This window comes from Nannospalax galili, unplaced genomic scaffold, assembly GCF_000622305.1.
Source record: "Nannospalax galili isolate Female #2095 unplaced genomic scaffold, S.galili_v1.0 scaffold682, whole genome shotgun sequence".
NCBI lineage: Eukaryota > Metazoa > Chordata > Mammalia > Rodentia > Spalacidae > Nannospalax > Nannospalax galili.
The window spans coordinates 67,431-85,429 of record NW_008348076.1 but is presented as its reverse complement, the minus strand read 5'-3'; the positions used below and the strand labels follow the sequence as shown (position 1 = coordinate 85,429).

The following is a 17,999-nucleotide window of genomic DNA, read 5'->3' as shown; positions in this document are numbered from 1 at the left end:
GTGTAATTATTTAACACCGTGTTACAAATCCCTATATTAATCAAAACAGCTAACAGGTTGTATAGGTTTTCAGCTTAGGAACAATACCAGTCTATATACACAGCAGGCTGTGTGTACTAGGTTTATGTGAGCACATTCTATTATGTTTGCATGCCCACAGAATGACCTAACATTTCTCTGATTATATCACTTTGTTTTTGACTTCTCTAAAAAAATTCTGTGTTTATGTGTTTGTGTAGTATATGTACACATGTGAGTACAGGTGCATGCACAGGGAGGCCATAGGAGGCAACTGGGTGTCCTGCTCTACCTCTCCCTACCTTATTCCCTTGAGACAGGCTCTTTCACTGCACCTGGAGCTAGGCTGACAGCCCACAAGCCTCAGAGACCCTCCTGGTTTCCATTCCTACAGTGCTGGGGTTACAGGCACATGTAACCATGGCCATGGGTGCTGAGGATTCAAACTCAGGTCCTCATGTTTGTGTAGCTAATGCTCTTTACCCTCTGAGCCATCTCTCTAGCCCCCATATTAGCATTATCAGTAGTTGATTATAGTCACAAATACAGAATATCCTTTGTCAGATCAAAGCTAGGCAAAGAGCCTTTTATGAATCATCACATGAAAAATGTCTATATATATGGAAAGATAGTCATACTTAAGAACACCATAACCATTACACCCAAAAAACAGTTTTTCAAAAGTTCACTGGCACTCAATCTAATAGCCTCACTAAGTTCAGAGTGTTCATGTGTGCTGCTATCACTGGCAACAGAAAATCAGGATTTTAGAATATAACCATACAAGACTTGGGATACTTACGTTTTGCCCATAATTTGACTGCTCTTAGGGTAAGTCTAAAAGTTTCTTTATTTGGCACTAAATGTAAAATTTCATCAGTAACTCTACATCCTAAAAAAAGAGAAAACATTGTTTTTCACTAAAGAACAAAACTCAGTTAATTCCAATGTCCTCCTAACCTTCAGACTTTTAAATATTTAGCATACATGAGAAAATATTTTACTTTTTGAACAATTAAAAATTGCATGCATAATGAAACCCAATATTGAAACAGATAGGTCTGAGCACCTTTTCGTTTTCTTCTACATTTGATTTTGTCCTATAAAATGGTTATTGTTTCAAAACAAACCTTATCAACAACAAAAAAAGTGTGATTTACTGTTATATTCTGGAAGTATAGCAACATGCAATGATTAATTGAACCAAGAGAGACCTATAAACCAGTGGTTCTCAAACCATGAGACTCTATGAGGTCAAATCTACTTTTATAGTATTACTTTATTTTTGTTGTTGTTTTGTTCTGTTTAAGATAGGGTCTCACTATGTAGCCATGGCAGGCCTGGAACTCCTTTTGTGGACCAGGCTGGCATCGAACTCATAGAGATCCACCTGCCTCTGCATCTTGAGTACTGAGACTAAAGGACTGTACCACCACGCCCAGGAAATACTACATTTTTGCCACTATCACAGTGGTTAAACAGTTGCACTGATGGTACAATAGCAGTGGTGGATAAACTGCTGTTATCTTAGCAGTGAGTCAAGGCAATGGCAACAAAGTATAAACATATACAGCTTATTTTCACCACCATCACAATTTTAAAAAACAAAAGGAAAGAATGTGTCATCATTTCAGTTGTATGCTATTATCTGTTACTTCTATGAAACACCAATTTACTTGTACAGTATTGCGTATTCAGATACTCCCTAAAAAAAAAAAAAGAGCTAAGTAAGGTCCTTGTTTCAAGGAAAATAATGGCACTATTAATTGTGGATAATAAAATTTAAGCTTCTATGTTAAATTGGAATTTTGAATAACTTGTATTTCATGTTGTGAACCTGACATCTTTATAGTAAAGTCTTCCTGACAGAATTGGTGATATGAATCAATATTTTCCAAATGGCCAAACTATGGTAGAAAAAAAAAAAAAATCACACACAAGGGTAAGACAGACCATTAGATTTTAATGTAACAGAGTAATTTCACTGATATGATTTTAGATTCTATTTTCTAATTAACCTTTAAGAAACTACCAATTTTATTTAACAAGAGAAATGAACAAATTATTAATGTGGACAAGCTTCACAAACATTATGCTAGATGAAAGAAGCCAGACACAAAAGAGCACATATTATATGACTCCACTTACAATGTGTAGAAAAGGCAAGTACATAGAGACAGAGAGAGAACAGTGGTCACCTCAGATTGGTGCTTGGAAGGGAAAGTAACTGCAAATGGGTCTAGGGGATTTTTCTGGAGGATGAAATGTTCTAAGGTTGGATTCTAGTATACAAATCATGACTACATTAAAGACCAATGAATTGTATACAAAAAAGGATGAACTTTATGGTATATACCCCCAAAAAGCTGTTAAAAACAAGTTTGGAGTAAAGTTTTAGCATAACAGCACAGAAGAATCATAATTATAAAAAGATTATTAAAATACTCCATTTTCAATGTATATCACTAAGAACCAAGAGTTTCCCTTGATATTTTAACCAAAATAAGATATTAGATAAAAGATTGACTATGAAAGCAGTTAAGATAGTCTTTAAAAAGCCATTTTATACACAAATTTTTTTTTCATTTATAATAGGTTTATTATTTTTGAATGAACTAATAAATACTTTAAACATTTATTTCTATTTATAATATGGTATATATTAACTGATATAATCCACAAAAACAAAAGCATTTGGGGGTTCTCTATAAATCTTGTTTACAAGGAACCTGAGACAAGTTTATGAGCCACAACTTAAAACATAATCTTTCAAATAATTGTGGCTTTTAGGATGTGTAAATGTGGTTATATTATTCATATAAAGAAAACTGATTTTTTCCTCTTTATTTTTGCAATACAGGGTCTCTCACAAGCTAAGTGCATGCTCTAACACTGAGCTATACTCTAAGCCAATAGCATTTTTCTAGTTCAGTCCTCAAAAAAGGCCACTCTCTATTGATCTAGTTGTTTTCAACCAGGTATCTAACGTTTCTCTATAGAAGCTTACCATTTAAGCTGCGAATACACCTTATATCAAGGCTTCTCAGGCGAGAGTCGTCTCTTAGATCTAAATTATCTGATATGGTTTGTATTGCCAGTCTTGCAAAGACTAGATCAATCTTTGGAAAGAGGTAAAAAAGAAAAGAGAAAAATATTACCTTTTCTCCTTCTAGTCCATCCTCCCCAGTCCCACCTCAAAAACACAAAAAACTGCAATTATTAGTTTGGGACAGTCTACCAGAGCATTAAAAGGCCCATTAAGGGGATCTAATGGTAGGGAAAAAAATACACAAAACACTGCAGTCTTTAGGTTTCAAATTAAGAAAAATGTTTTGATTTTAGCATATATACCAAAAAAGCTCATCAACAAGCTTATCCATAAAGATGAAGATCCAACACACATTTCCATTTATTCCTTCTTGAAACTCAAAATATAAGGAAAAATTTGTTTTGTTTCTGGTTTAGTTTTGTTTTTATTTTAAAGGCATAACCCACTAGGAAAACAAGACAAAAAGAAACAACAGCAAAAGATATAAAAGCTGGAAAGCAGGACAAATGGAAACGCCCAGAAGACCTCAGATTAAAAAATGTTTTATTCAATAAAATGATAGGCAGCTACGATAAATAACTGAATAAATGTAAAAGAACATTAAATTTCTCCCTGTATGCTGCTGGCCTGGAACTTGCTGTGTAGAGCAGGCTTTCCTCCAAATCAGAGATCCACCTGCCTCTGCCTCCCAAGTGCTGGGACTAAAGGTGTGTGCCACCACGCAAGGCCCACAAAACGTAAAATGGTTTTAAAAACTACAAATATGACAGTAGAAATGAAAAGCAACAAAGCCTGAAAGACAAGAGAACACCAAAAAGCAGAACAAAAATATGATGCTATGGTTAAGAAGTATGTTAGGAATGCATGGAAAAAAAGGTGTACATATGTTTTTTTGTTTTTTTGGGTGTGTCTGTATGTTTCCAAATTGAAAGAGTACTAAGGAATGCCTAACACATTGGTTAAAAAAATACATACCAAAGTATATTATCATCTTGAAGCCTACAAGTATGAAGGAGACAAACCAAAACCAAAACAAGAGACAGCTGCAATTTACAATGAAGAACCAAAATGGTACACTTTTCAATACAGCACAAAAGCAACAGAGATCCTGAAGGCCTTTAATGTGAAAAATAATTTCCTACTTAGAATGACACTCAGCAAAATCATTAATTCAGGTTTTGTTTTTTTTTTGGTTTTTTTTTGACAGGGTCTCTCTAGTCCTAGTCCACCTGTAAGGCACTATGTGGACCAGGCTTGCTTCCATCTCTCTGCCTGCCTCTGCCTCCTGAGGGCTGGGATTAAAAGGTGTGTGCCACCATACCCAGCAAATTCAGTGTTTTCAAAGCATGAAAGATAAAAAGAAAAAATGGCAGTATGTCAAGAAAATTCTAGAGTAGGGAAAGAAAATTTCAGGAAGACAAGAAAATAATTAGCTGAGATTAGAACAGATAACAAGACTCAGTGAAACTTTTTCTTTAAAAATTATTTATTTTTATTTTTTATGTGTATGAGTGTAATGCCTACATGTATGTAAGTGCACCCATGTTGTGCAATGCCCACAGAGATCACAAAAGGGTGTTCGAATCCCTGGAACTAGAGTTACAGACAGTTATTAGCTGCCATATGGGTGCTGGGATTCGAACCCTGGTCCTCCACAAGAGCATCCGGTGCTCTTAACCTCTGAGCCACCTCTCCAGTCCTGAAACTTTATTTTTCAAGATGCTTGGTGAATCTTAACTTACTTAAAGGCGAGTCAGACAACTATAGAAGACTGGGTTTAAAGTAGACCTAAGTATAAAACCCAAGCAAACAAAATAGAACAAACATTAACTCCTAAGAAAATTCAGTATACTTAGTACTTAACTTTGAGATCATAACAATGTAAATAGAATACTGCGCCACCTAAAATTCTAACTGTACAATTATTTTAGAAGATTATGGGAATGAGAAAGATGTGTATAGAAATCATGATTGTAGACAGAAGTGATGTAAGTGGCTGTTTCATGTTCCATGGTAAGAAGTCAACAGAAATGGGAAAGAAAGTGGAAAGACTACTTAATTCCTAAGCCACAGAGCACCAGGCAAGGTGGTCCATACCTATAATCTCAACCCCCAGGAGGTTAGCTAGTGTTACATTATCTCAAAAACCAAAATGAATCTTAACCAAACCAATCCAAAAAATGTCCATGTTAAGTCTGATTTTAAAACAAAGCTAGGTTAAATATTTCAATTGCAAAATCAAAAAAAAAAAGGAGGGGGGCAGATGGCGCAACAATTAAAGAGCAGTCGCTACTCTTGCAAAGGACCCAGGTTTGATTCCCAGCACCCACATGGTAGCTAACAACCTTAACTCCAGTTTCAGGGGATCAGATAACCCTCTTCTGACCTCCACCAGCAATGTATGACATTAGTGTACTTACATACATGCAAACAATACACTCATACACATAAAAGTAATATTTTAAAAAATTAAACACTTACTTCAATACCATCAAATTCAAATTTTATAACAGGTACAAAAGCATCTTCTACAGCCTATAAAAGGAGACAAAAATAACACATAGGTTAGCTCTGTTATTTATCCTTCCTGACTGCCAAGAATACGTCTTTGCTTTTAATTTTCATTTTAATTCAATAAAGAAAAATGAACATATTATTTGTGTAATGTTTAGTTAAGCTCTTCTATTTTATAACTTGTGTTATTCAGGTCACACAAAATTCCTACAACTGTTATTTAACTTGTCTTTCCAAAAAATATTTGTCAGATGAGTATACTTACATACACGTAGGCATGACACTTATACACATAATAACAGATTTTTAAAAATTTTTATTATTTTTATTTTATGTGTATGCGTGTATTGCCTGCATGTAGGTAAGTGCATCCGTGTCGTGCAATGCATGTGGAGGACAGAAAAGGCTGTTGGATCCTCTGGAACTGGAGTTACAGACAGTTGTTAGCTGCCATGTGGGTGTTGGGATTTGAACCTGGGTCTTCTGTAAGAACAACCAGTGTTCTTAACCACTGAGCTGTCTCTCCAGCCCCCATAAACAGGTTTGTCTTTTTTGAGACCCTGTCTCAAAAAGACCAAAAATAAATAAATAAAATAAAAAATATATTTGTCAGGAATTGGAAGGCAGAACTGTTGTCATCTTGGGTACTAAATTTAAAACTGATTAGTTACAAAGTTTTAGTGTAAACTAGGCATGGCAATCCACTCCTGTGATCCCCGCACTCAGTGGCTACACAGTACGTTTGAGGGTTTGAGCCTAGAAGGCATGAGATTCTTTCCTCAAAAAAGAAAAAAAATAAATAAATAAAAGTACTAGTGTTAAAAACTATTCAGAGCTCATATCTAGTCTATCAAAAAAATTATGCTGGGGAGCTAGGCATGGTGGCACATGCCTTCAATCCCAGCACTAGGGAGGCACAGGCATGGTGAATTCCAGGCCTGCTCGAGCTAAAGGGTGACCCTGTTTCAAAAAGCCAAAAAAGAAACAAAGGAAACACAAAAAACTGGGGTTGGAGACTGGCTCAGCTTGCAAAAGCACTTGACTTGCAAACACAAAGATCTGAATCTGATCCACAGAACCCAATCCTGGGCACAGTACTGCACTAGGAAGACAGGACGACCCCTTGGGGCTCAATGACCAGTAAGTCTAACCTAACTGGTAAGTTCCAGGCCAATGTGTCAGACAAACAGTCTATAGAACTATAAAACCTATGTTCTATGCATTATATAAACAAGATAGAGCAACTTAAAAGAGATATTTCAATAATTATAAACCCTAGCTTTTATAGATGTTATTAATGTCAAAATATTAAATGCCAGAGCATACTTACTCTTAAGTTTCTAATACCATCCTGATGTTTCAATTTTTCAAAAAAAGACTGAAAAAAATCAGATCTCTCCACGTGTCTTGGAGCTACGCAAAGTGCATCAATGTCAGCTCCTACAAATCAAAGTATTTCTTATTAAGAAGGATATATTGTATATTTTCATTAATGTTCACATAAAACAAAGTATGGGAGATGAGTATACAAACTTTAACCATCGTTAATGCTTAGTAATAAGATAATGGGAATTCTGTGCTCTATTTGCTCAACAATGGAAACAGTTTACTGAAAATTCTTATCACTAGAACAGAAAAACAGTTACCTTTGGTGTGTACCCCAAGCCTGTATGATCCAAATGTGAAAATTTTACCACCAACAGTAGCCACAACAGAAGGTGGGAGATTCTAAAATAAAAGGAAGCAAAAGGCATTCAATCATTCAGTTCGTTTTGTATAAAAAGCACTTAAATGTTTACTATCTTTTATTGAACAAATGATATATAATAACTTGTCAATCTTAGAGATTTGTAAAAGTACTTTAAGGCTCTTATAGTTGCAACTTGGAAGTAAAGAGGGAGTTTCCAGAGGCAGACTAAACAAACTATGTCTACTACATATGCCAACATCACTGTCCTATGAAAACCGTTCTTTTTAATTCCTTTATCTACTCCAATGCTTATCTTTGGATCCATTATTTTCATTAGCCATCAAGGAACTCTTAATTAGCAAACTAATGAACTTCCAGCTATTTCTGACACAAAACTTTTGGTCAATCCCATCTTTCCCTTGGTTTTATTAACTGGTATGTTTAATTGTTTAATTTTGGGTTTGCAACCTTTTTAAGAGTCGTCCTGTGGCCCCAGTATCCAGGAAATTAGGACACCAAGCTGGTCTTGATCTCAAAGAGGTCCATCAGTCTCTGCCTCCAGAGTGCTGGGACTAAAGGCATGTATTACCACACCCAACTATGAGGTCACTTTTGACTGGAGCTACTTAGGAGTGCTGAAGACTTCAATGAACATTTCTTTGTTCCATAATTTAAAAGCTACTTTTTACCTCTCCCCAGGGCCAATTCCAAGTGCTTATCCAGATATATCCTGATCCACTTAATATCCATGCCTTAAACATTAGCTCTATGATAAAAACACGATATTCCTTTTAGTTTCTTATTTATGTTCCTCAATATTCTTACTGCCCAATTTATTTATTTTATTTTTTATTTTTTGGTCTTTTTGAGACAGGGTTGCCCTGCAGCCCCAGCTGTCCTGGAACTCACTATGTAGACCAAGCTGTCCTTGAACTCAGAGATCAGCCTGCTTCTGCCTCACAAGTGCTGGGGCTAAATGCGTGGTCACCACAATGGGCCATTATTATTGTTGTTGTTGTTTATTTATTGATGACTTTGTTATTTTAAGACAGGGTTTCCTATAGCCCGAGATGGCTTCAAATTAGCGATGCCTGTGTGTGGTGGCGTATGTCTGTGATCCCACTATTTCAGAGGCAGAGAGATCTTTGAGTTGAGGCCAGCCTGGTCTACCAGGTGAGTTCCAGGCCAGCCAGGGCTACACAGTAAGATCCTGTCTCAAAAACCAAAACAAACCACAAAGAGTTAAAATTATGAGTGGCTGAGGGAGACCTTGAACTTCATATTTTTCAGTCTCTACCTTCCAAGTGCTGAAATTATTAGCCTGCACCACCACACCCAGATTAAATACCTTATATTTGTGGCTTCTCTTCTCAACTTCTACTCCCCTAACCTAGACTTTGAATTAATTACTATCCTACATTACACACTTTCCTTCAGTCTTTTCTCTTTATGCTATTTTTAAAAAAAACAAAAAAAAAACACATCTAAATTATCTACTTTATGATCTCTCTGCTAAAGGCTAATCAGTGCATTCTTCTTGGACTACTGAAATAAGGATTCTTGGGCGTGCTACTGAAAACCTCTACAACATGCTCCTATGGGCTCCCTTTTCTGAAGTTCAAACTGCTAACTTGGTTCACAATTCAATCTCCTTTGATTTGTCACTGTCCCTGCACTAAGTACATGTTTATTCTATCAGTATCTTAATATTGACCTGTCAAAATTCATTTTAAGTTCCTTCTCGTTCACGAAACATTCTTTATCTTCAACTCTGTGGTAAGTTTTAGCCTTTAGTAGAGATCATAAAGTAGATAATTTTTCTTTTCTTTTTGGCCTTTTTAAGATAGGGTCTCTCTGTAGTCCTAGCTGGCCTTGAACTCACAGAGATCCGCCTGCCTCTACCTCCTGAGTTCTGGGACTAAAGGCATGCCCCGCCACGGCCAGCAAAATACAACTAAATTATTTTATCTATATTTCAGACTTGAGTTCATCTCAATTGTGTGGAAAATATTCAAATGATCTTTGATTTAGCTCAAATCATTAGGTTATTTCCAAAATTAAAATGTTTGAATGAAATTATAATGTTGAAACCAAAATGACTATTTTATCTACTCAACAGATGTTAAAACTGATTTTTTTCATTACTCATGACCAGCATTTCACCTGTCTAGAATCTAGCTTATCCAACACCTTAGCTACTGGTAATCCTCAATTCACTAGAAATGAGCTAGACAGCCTTGTGTCAACAAAGTAAACAGCATAAAGACCATGTTAAATTTAATGACCAAGGGCTTCAGAGTCTCATTACTTGATATTCTCAGTCCAGTGTTTAAAAGAACCAATTCTAGAAATTTATCATAGGCATAAAAGAACAAGCGTTATAAACAAAGATTTCTAACAGGCAATTTCTAAATCCATGAAGATTAAGGGGCAGAAAGAGATTTTCTAAGTAGACATACTGAGCTATTAACTTTCAACTGAGTACTGTTAAGGGAAGAGACAAGGATACTATAAAAACAAACAAAAAGCTTAAAATACAAGTTAGAGCAATTGGGGAATGGACAAATGGTTTAATATGAGTGATGCTCCCTGAAAGGTTCCTATGTTAAAAGGCTTGCTTCTCAGGTGAGAGTATTGAGAGTCAGAGTGGACCTTAAGGAGGCTGGGTGGACTGGGAGGTTTCAAAGGGGGGACTGTGTGAGATCCCACTAGTTGTTTCCTGACTGGAGCTGTGAAACCTGCTCTGACATATACTCCTGTCAGTGCCATCTGCCATCTTCCCTGTACCTCTCAGAGGCTCAAAACAATAGGGTCACCTGAGCTTGGACTTGAACCTCTTAAAACTGTACTAACTTAACCTTTTCATTATAATTATTTTGTCTCAGGTATTAAGTTATAGTGATAGGAAATGAACTAATACAAACCAAACTTTACCACCTAGTTGAACATGCCCTATCTCATTCTGGTCTAGCTAGCATAATATTCATGGAGCAATAAAGAAAACTCACAACTCAAAACCCTTTAAAAAGGCCAGAAAATATAATTAATTTCAAAGGAAAACCAGCTAAGTTCCAAGAGGGGAAACTGCATAATCATAAACTAAGATTTGAAAACAGCTATGTCTGAGAGGCCAGGCAGGTGCAAAAATAGAGAATTCCACCTGAGAAACATAGATACTGATAAATGGCAGTCACCATGTCAGAAAAAAAAGAGTGGGGGTCTAGCAGCCACTGGAGAGAAGAAACCCAATCCCATTCAAGCCTCTTTTGGTTGTGTTCAACAGCAAGCATAACCGCCCTTACTTCCAGTTCCAGGGGATCTGACATCCTCTAAGGCCTACTTCAGCACTCCACTTACATACATGTAGGTAAAACACTCATACACATAAAATAAGTAAAATTAAAAAAGTCTAGGGTCTGGCTTTCTAAGTAAGGCCTGAAATTGAAAATTCTGGCCTACTACATGTGGGTCAAACATGCCATCTGCACAGACTTGCAGCTATAACTGGTTATCTCTGGGGTAAAACCTCATTTACTTAGAAATTCAATTGCCTAGACCAATTTATTCCCAAGTATATCAGAGAGCCTAGTTTTTGTATTTGTTGCTCAATATGGAACCTAGTGGTTTATTTATTGCAAAATCCAAATGGAGAGCTGCAAAATTACTAAATCCACTCAAAATAAAATACTTATGAGAAGATTCTGGTACAGGTAAGGTGAAAATCAAACCCAATGGACTGAATCTATGTTTCATTTGCTACAAACTTGCAAATAGTACTATTCTGCAAAAAAAAAAGATAATCACAACAGATAAAAGCTGCCCTTTTGCAAACAAGGCAAAAACCATCCTTTCAAAGAGACAAAAGTAAACATCCATACGTTATATAAAATGTTACTGTTCAACACACTTGCAGAGTAAATTTTAAAGCATGTCACATAATTTGACCCTTGTACATTATTGCTAGGATGAATGGCCAAAATATAATGAAACAAAGAATTTCATGCAGTTTAGAGTCTTACCTTACTCTCACTGACATCAGAAATCCATTCTTTTACTAAATTGTTTAATTTGCCAAGAACAACCAGCCTATAATAAAAAGTAAAATGACAACTTTAGATTTAAACTTTAAAATAGGAAAAAAAAAAAAAAACACCACTCCAAAACCTAAACATTATTAAAGAAATAAACACAGGCAGAGCCTTGTGTTGATGCTAGGTTAAACGCACGTATCTATCATGTGTGCATGCTCTTCATACACAGCACATCTCAGAGATGGAAGAGGGCCAAAGACAGGATAAGTGTGATGATAGCATTTTGGTTTCTGAGTTATTTCAAAAATTAAAAAATCTAGTGTGAATAGTAAAGTTACCTTCAACGGGGATACAAAGGAGAACTAAACTGTCAGTTTTCTTTGCCTTACTACACAGAATCACATCAATTCAACGTGGTAGTAGGGCCGGCACTCTCTCACTAACAGTCATGGGTTTTTGTATAATTAAATTGGGTAAATTAATTATCAGCCAATTTTCATGAAATATTACTTAACTAAAGCAGTTTGGTATTACTAAACCTGAAATCAATGGCATAAGCATTCACATTAAATAAAATTAAGAGTTGTGTTTCGGCATCCCATAAATAGCATGGAAAACTCACTCCTGATCCTTCCAAATTACTTCTCAGTCTGCCCCAGAAGATGGAACCCCATCCACCGAGATGCTGGAACTGAAAATCTTGCTGTCATTACTGAGAACTGTTTCTCCCATGCCTCACTGCAACCTTTACAATGCACCTTGATGATACTACTTGTCATTTCCACTGTCATCCTCCAGGTACCAGGTGTCATTATTTTCAAGTTGGGTTACTACAACTAGAGTCACCCTGCTTTTGCTCTTTTAGGCCTCTTTAGACTATTGCCAGTACAGCAGACAGACTATGTTAAAACTCAGATCATGCTAATGTTCTACTCAAAATTCCAATAACTTTCCATTTCCAACACTTTCACAGTGTCCTTGTCTTTGAAGGTCCTTCTTACCTAAGACCTAATTTCTCCCAGTTACTCGCTCTGCTTCAGATACCCAAGATTTTTTGTTATACACTCCTCAAACATATAAACTACACACCTTGGGCTTTCTGCCCAGAACACTGCCTCCAACTCCTGGCTCTTTCCCTAACCTTTAAAGTTTTCCTTTAAATGTCACTTTTCCTTTTTTTTTTTTTTTTTGGTCTTTTGTTTTTGAGACAGGGTCTCCCTGTAGCCCCAGCTGTCTTGGAACTCACTATGTAGACCAGGTTGGCCTTGAACCCACAGAGATCCGCCTGCCTCTGCTTCCAAAGTGCTGGTATTAAAGGCGTGCGCCACCACACCTGGCAAATATCACTTTTCAATGGACTCTTTTCTGAAGACATCTACCTTGAAATTTACTTTCTCAGCAGCACTTATCTAACATTGTATTTATTTATTTGACTGATTGTTAGTCTCCTCTAGTCCCTATTTTTTTCTTTTTTGGTATTTCTATATACCTAGGGAGGGACACAGAAAGCATTCAACATTCGTTGAATTCATGATCAAAATATAAGTATTTTATAGTTTTCAATGACATACCTGTGGTTCAATTCTTCCTCATCTTCAAATACTCCAAATGGCTTCATGGCATCAATTAATTTCTGTGTATAAATATGATCAATTTCTTTAGGACAAGCCAAACTGATTGGAGAGGTAATTCCATAATGCTTTTGTTGCCGCTGGCTGTCCAGCATAGTGTTTCTGTTCAAGAAAAATTAAGAAATGGAGAAAATTTAAAACATCATACTGACACAATGAACCTCTTAATCTACTCATGTTAATTAAACTACCTTAAAAGTTTGTTGAGCACTTTTTTAAAGGAAAATTAGGTATTTTGTATTTATGTTTAGTTTATGAAGGGTCATTCAGCCTCTAGCTTTCTTGGTTAGAATGTCTTTTCATACCCAAAGCAGTATGTGTTGGCATCAGGACAACTATATCAACAATACTCAGTTCAAATACAAAGAGCCTGAATGGGATCTATGGGAGGGCTACCTCCAGTGGATCCTACAGCCTGAGTCAAGTACCATCTATATTATGGAATCTTTTTGAAAAGCAGTCAACACTTGAGAGATGCTCTTGGTAAAAACAATGGTTTCACCTCCAAGGAAGGAAACAAGAAACAAAACATCCCACTAGAAGGTCCTTGAGACATACTCCGCCTTTTAAAAAGAAATCACGCTGGGCATGGTGGCACGCGCCTTTAATCCCAGCACTCAGGAGGCAGAGGCAGGCAGATTTCTGTGAGGCCAGCCTGGTCTACATAGCGGGTTCCAGGTCAGCTGGGGCTACAGGGAGACTCTGTCTCAAAAAGACCAAAAAATAAATAAATAAAAAGAAATCACAGCTAGGTTAGTCCTTGGAAAATCTACATTAACAAATACCTTTTATTTGACTCAGGAGTTTATAGTCCTGTTATTTTGTGACAGGACTTAATTATTCTCTTCATTTTAAACTGGGACTCATATTATTTTCACACTGAATAATTACCAAATTCTTTACACTAAAAACCACCTTACCTTAGCCAGTAAAAAATTTCAATCTTGAATAAAGTACAACAGAATTTGAGACTTTATACAATAATTCCAAAATAAATTTTTTGACAAAAAGTGTAACAGGTTATTTTGTTTCTCTCTCTCTCTCTCTCTCTCTCTCTCTCTCAATATATATATATATACTCTAACAGCAATTTATCTTTATCATATTTTTAAAAACAATTCATACCAACAACATGTAATCTCAAAACGAAAGGCAGCCTTTTAACTTGACTAAGCCTTAAAAAAAAAAAAATAACAGGGGGCTGAAAGTTGGCTCGGCAGTTAAGAGCACTGACTGCTCTTGGTAGAGAACCTAGGTTCAATTCCCAGCACCCATATGGCAGCTAACAACTGTCCTAACTCCAGTTCCAGGGGATCTGACACCTTCTTCTGACCTCTGAGGGCACTGCACATGACAGGAGCACCTACCTACATGTAGGCAATACACTCATACCATAGAATAAAAATAAATAATGGAGCTGGAGAGGAGAGAGCTCAGCAGTTAAGAGCACCAGTTGCCCTTACAGAAGATCCCGTTTGCTTCTAGCACCCACATGGCAGCAGCTAACAACAAAAAACCGAAACTCCAGTTCCAGGAAATCAATGTCCTCTTCTGAACTCTAGAAGCATGTACTTACACATAGGTAGGCAAAACATTCATACACACAGAAATAAAGAAAATTTTTTTGGTCTTTTAAAGACAGGGTCTCCCTATAGCCCCAGCTGGCCTGGAACTCATTATGCAGACCAGGCTAGCCTTGAACTCACAGAGATCTACTTGCCTCTACCTCCAGAGTGCTAGGATTAGAGGCGTGTGTCACCACACCTGGCAATAAATGTTTAAAAACTAAAAAATAAGAGCTGCTGGAGAGAGGGAGGTAAATGAATGGACCAGGCAAAGCTGAGGTAGGAGATGGGAGATCAAGATCAGCCAAGGCTACAAAGCAAGATCCCCATCTTGCCAGAAAAAATTATAGGTATGGCAGTGCAACTGGATGAAGACTGATTTCTAATGTCCTATACAGCAGTAAAGTAACTGATTGATAATAATTGGATTTTTCAAAATAGTAAAGATAAACAAAAAATGTAATGGACATACCAACTGCCCTAAATTGATCATTACACAAATATGTACAACTACTATGTGTCAATCAAAAAATTTAAACACTGCCCTCTACCACTGAGCTCTAGCCCCAAGCCAGTGTTTTAACCAGTTACAATGAAAAAATAACTGCTATTCTGTTTTTGTGGCATTTAACTTTTTTTGGTCTTTTTGAGACAAGGTCTCCCTGTAGCCCCAGCTGGCCTAGAACTCACTATGTAGACCAGACTGGCCTTGAACTCACAGATCTGCCTGCCTCTGCCTCTGCCTCACAAGTGGTAGAGGATTTGCTTAGCATGTGTTAAGCCCTGAGTCCAACCTCAGCATCCAAACCAAACTACAAAAATGACATTGGCTTATCATTACTAAGTCTACAAGTAAGGCATGTTTTTTTTTTTTTTTTTTTTTTTTTTTTTTGTTTTGGTCTTTTTGAGACAGGGTCTCCCTGTAGCTCCAGCTGTCCTGGAACTCACTATGCAGACCAGGCTGGGCTTGAACTCCGCCTGCCTCTGCCTCCCAAGTGCTGGGATTAAAGGCGTGCGCCATCATGCCAGGCTGTAAGGCATGTTTTTTAGCTACAGATTTGATTAGATGAAGAATAGCCTGGCTAGGCTTGGTAGTACACCAAACACCTAGTCCCAGCACTCCAGAGGTGTAGAGGCAAGAGAATCAGCAAGTTCATGGCTAGTCTGGGCTATATGAAACCTGGTCTCAATAAACAAGTAGTCTATATACCTTCCAAATGACTCAATGAAAAATAGGGGGTCAATGTCAACTTTCTCTACCTTTTTTATCTTGCTGTCGATCTAGTAAAACTTCAGTTAGTTCAAATTGTAGTTCTTAAAGATTTGGCTTTTTACATCTAAGAGAGCTAAGGGTGCTGGTTATATACAATGAACACAGATGGATTTTCATATAATTAATTTCAAAAACTCTGAGAGGTAGGTAAAAAAATAAATGCCATTTTATATAATAAAGAAAACATCAAATTATCTAATAAATAATAAAAAATAATAAATGCTATTTTACATATATAACCTAAGGTTTAACGAGACACCTCTTCCCACCTCTCCACTCTCCCCTCCACAAAACTACTTCAGCTCTAAAGGTGGGATTCCAGTCCTCATTTTTTTTCTTTTTTTAAGAACTTTTTGGTCTTTTGAGACAGTGTCTCCCTGTAGCCTCAGCTGGCCTGGAACTCACTATAATGACCAGGCTGGCCTTGAACTCACAGAGATCCACCTGCAGTTGCCCCTCAAGTGCTGGGATTAAAGGCATGTGCCACCAACGCCTGGCCCTCACTTTCTTATTTGTATTCTCAAAATGGTGGCCATCTAGGTCTCTCCTGGGGTCCAAACTCCAAATTTAGGGTTTTGAACCTCTCTTATGGGGGAGGGAGGCCACATACCCTTTAACCCATCGATTTCACTTACAGGTAAAAACCTTTGAGAAATTTTACTACAGGTGTACAAGAAGATATGTGAAAGAATATACACCTTCACAGTGTAAAACTTCTAAAAAACCTAAATAGTCGCTAAAGGGGCTAAATTGGGGTGTATTTATATACAACGCAATACATTAGTTAATAACAATTAGGAATGCAAATGTTAACATGGAGAAAGGTCAGAGTTATGTTATAAAGAAGCAGGCTGCATAGTGGCAATCGTGATATCAACTATACCTAGTTTAAAACAAGCACAATAGAGTCATGGCCAGAGGCATAGGAGTAGCATTAACAAATGCAGCGACCAAAGACAACACATTCAGTTTTATGGGACCTCTGAAGAATGGTGAGAATCGGACCAGCGAAAGTGCAGGTGAGTCCTTCAGATGTACTGGAATGCCTGACTTCTTTTAAATAAAGCGATAAGGTAGAGCACAGCACCTTATTCTTTGGGAGAAATGGGTGGTGGCTACGCAAACCAGAGTTTCTGCTAATTCTCTGCATTTTCTGTAGGATTGCTTTATTTCCCAATTAACTGCAACCTAAGGAGCCAGCCATAATAAATTCCTGGCAAGTACAGGAACTGCTTCTGACTTAACAAAGTGTGAGCAGAAGGTAGATAGAGATGCCGGGATACGGTGGGAAGGCGCGGGGAGGGGGGCGCACCCCCTCGCCCGGGCTGGGCTCTTCCCTCCGGAAGACCTGAGGACAGCCACTCGGGCTGGGAGGAGGGGGACGCAGGGGGATGGTATCTAGTGTTTGCGCCAATGCAGACCGTAGCGGCCCGGCTCCCAGGGCTAGGGGCAGGCGGTGACCGCCGTTCCCCGTCCGCCACACGCGCCTGGCCGCGTCCCGGACTGCGGGCGTCCTCGGAAGCCGGCCGAGGGCTGACGGGGACTCCCGAGGACCCGAAGGCAAGCAGGTCGGCCAGGTGAGTCGCGGGGTAGGGGAGCGCCCCTGCGGAGGACAGGGTGGCCCCCGGGGCCGGCCGCCCACCTCAGCGCACCTCTCCACCTCGCCCGCAACCGCCGCCCCCACTTACGCAGACATCTCTTTCATCGCTTCCTGCGTGTCTCTATACGGCGGGTGTCTTGCGCTCTGGAGTCCGGTTCTAGCCTGTCCTCCTTCTCCGCTCCACCTCGCTCCGCTCGCTTCTAGCTCGCTGGCTCGCGCGCTTCCCAACTCACCACGGCCGAGGCATTCAACCCAGCAGTGGCAACACCACAAACCCGGCTCTATTTATGACAATACAGCCCGGCCGCCTCCAATATGGCGCCGCTTCCCAGGCTGCCCCTCGCCCTCTGCGGCCCCGCCCCTCGAGCCCAGGACCCGCCCTCGGCCACGCCCCCAGCTCGGCTCGGGGCCACGCCCTCCGCGGGTGCGCGGCCGACCCTGCTCTGTAGAGTCCAGGGTTCTTTAGGTAGAACTGTTAATCCAGCCCCTGCGAAGGTAATTGGAAATGTTTCCCTTGTTTCCGCAGTGAAAGAATAAAGAGAAGGTCACAGCTTTTCCTAACACTGTTTTAACTCTTCAGTGAGCCCCACATTTTTAGTTATAGACGAAAGCAACACTGAGATTTTTC

At 38.5% G+C, this 17,999-nt stretch overlaps 1 protein-coding gene across 1 annotated transcript in view; it reads right to left on the bottom strand.

The window, feature by feature from the left end:
• Positions 1–17,716, bottom strand: part of Papolg (poly(A) polymerase gamma) — a 34,042-nt gene extending 16,326 nt beyond the window's left edge. The window contains exons 1-8 of the mRNA XM_008844475.1: positions 17,460–17,716; positions 12,874–13,035; positions 11,291–11,357; positions 7,228–7,309; positions 6,912–7,021; positions 5,549–5,602; positions 3,026–3,137; positions 821–910 (exon numbers count right to left, since the gene is read on the bottom strand). Coding sequence (XP_008842697.1) covers positions 821–910; positions 3,026–3,137; positions 5,549–5,602; positions 6,912–7,021; positions 7,228–7,309; positions 11,291–11,357; positions 12,874–13,035; positions 17,460–17,476 — 694 coding nt within the window. The 5' untranslated portion in view covers positions 17,477–17,716. The remainder of the gene's footprint in view (positions 1–820; positions 911–3,025; positions 3,138–5,548; positions 5,603–6,911; positions 7,022–7,227; positions 7,310–11,290; positions 11,358–12,873; positions 13,036–17,459) is intronic.
• Between the last annotated feature and the right edge of the window lie 283 nt (positions 17,717–17,999).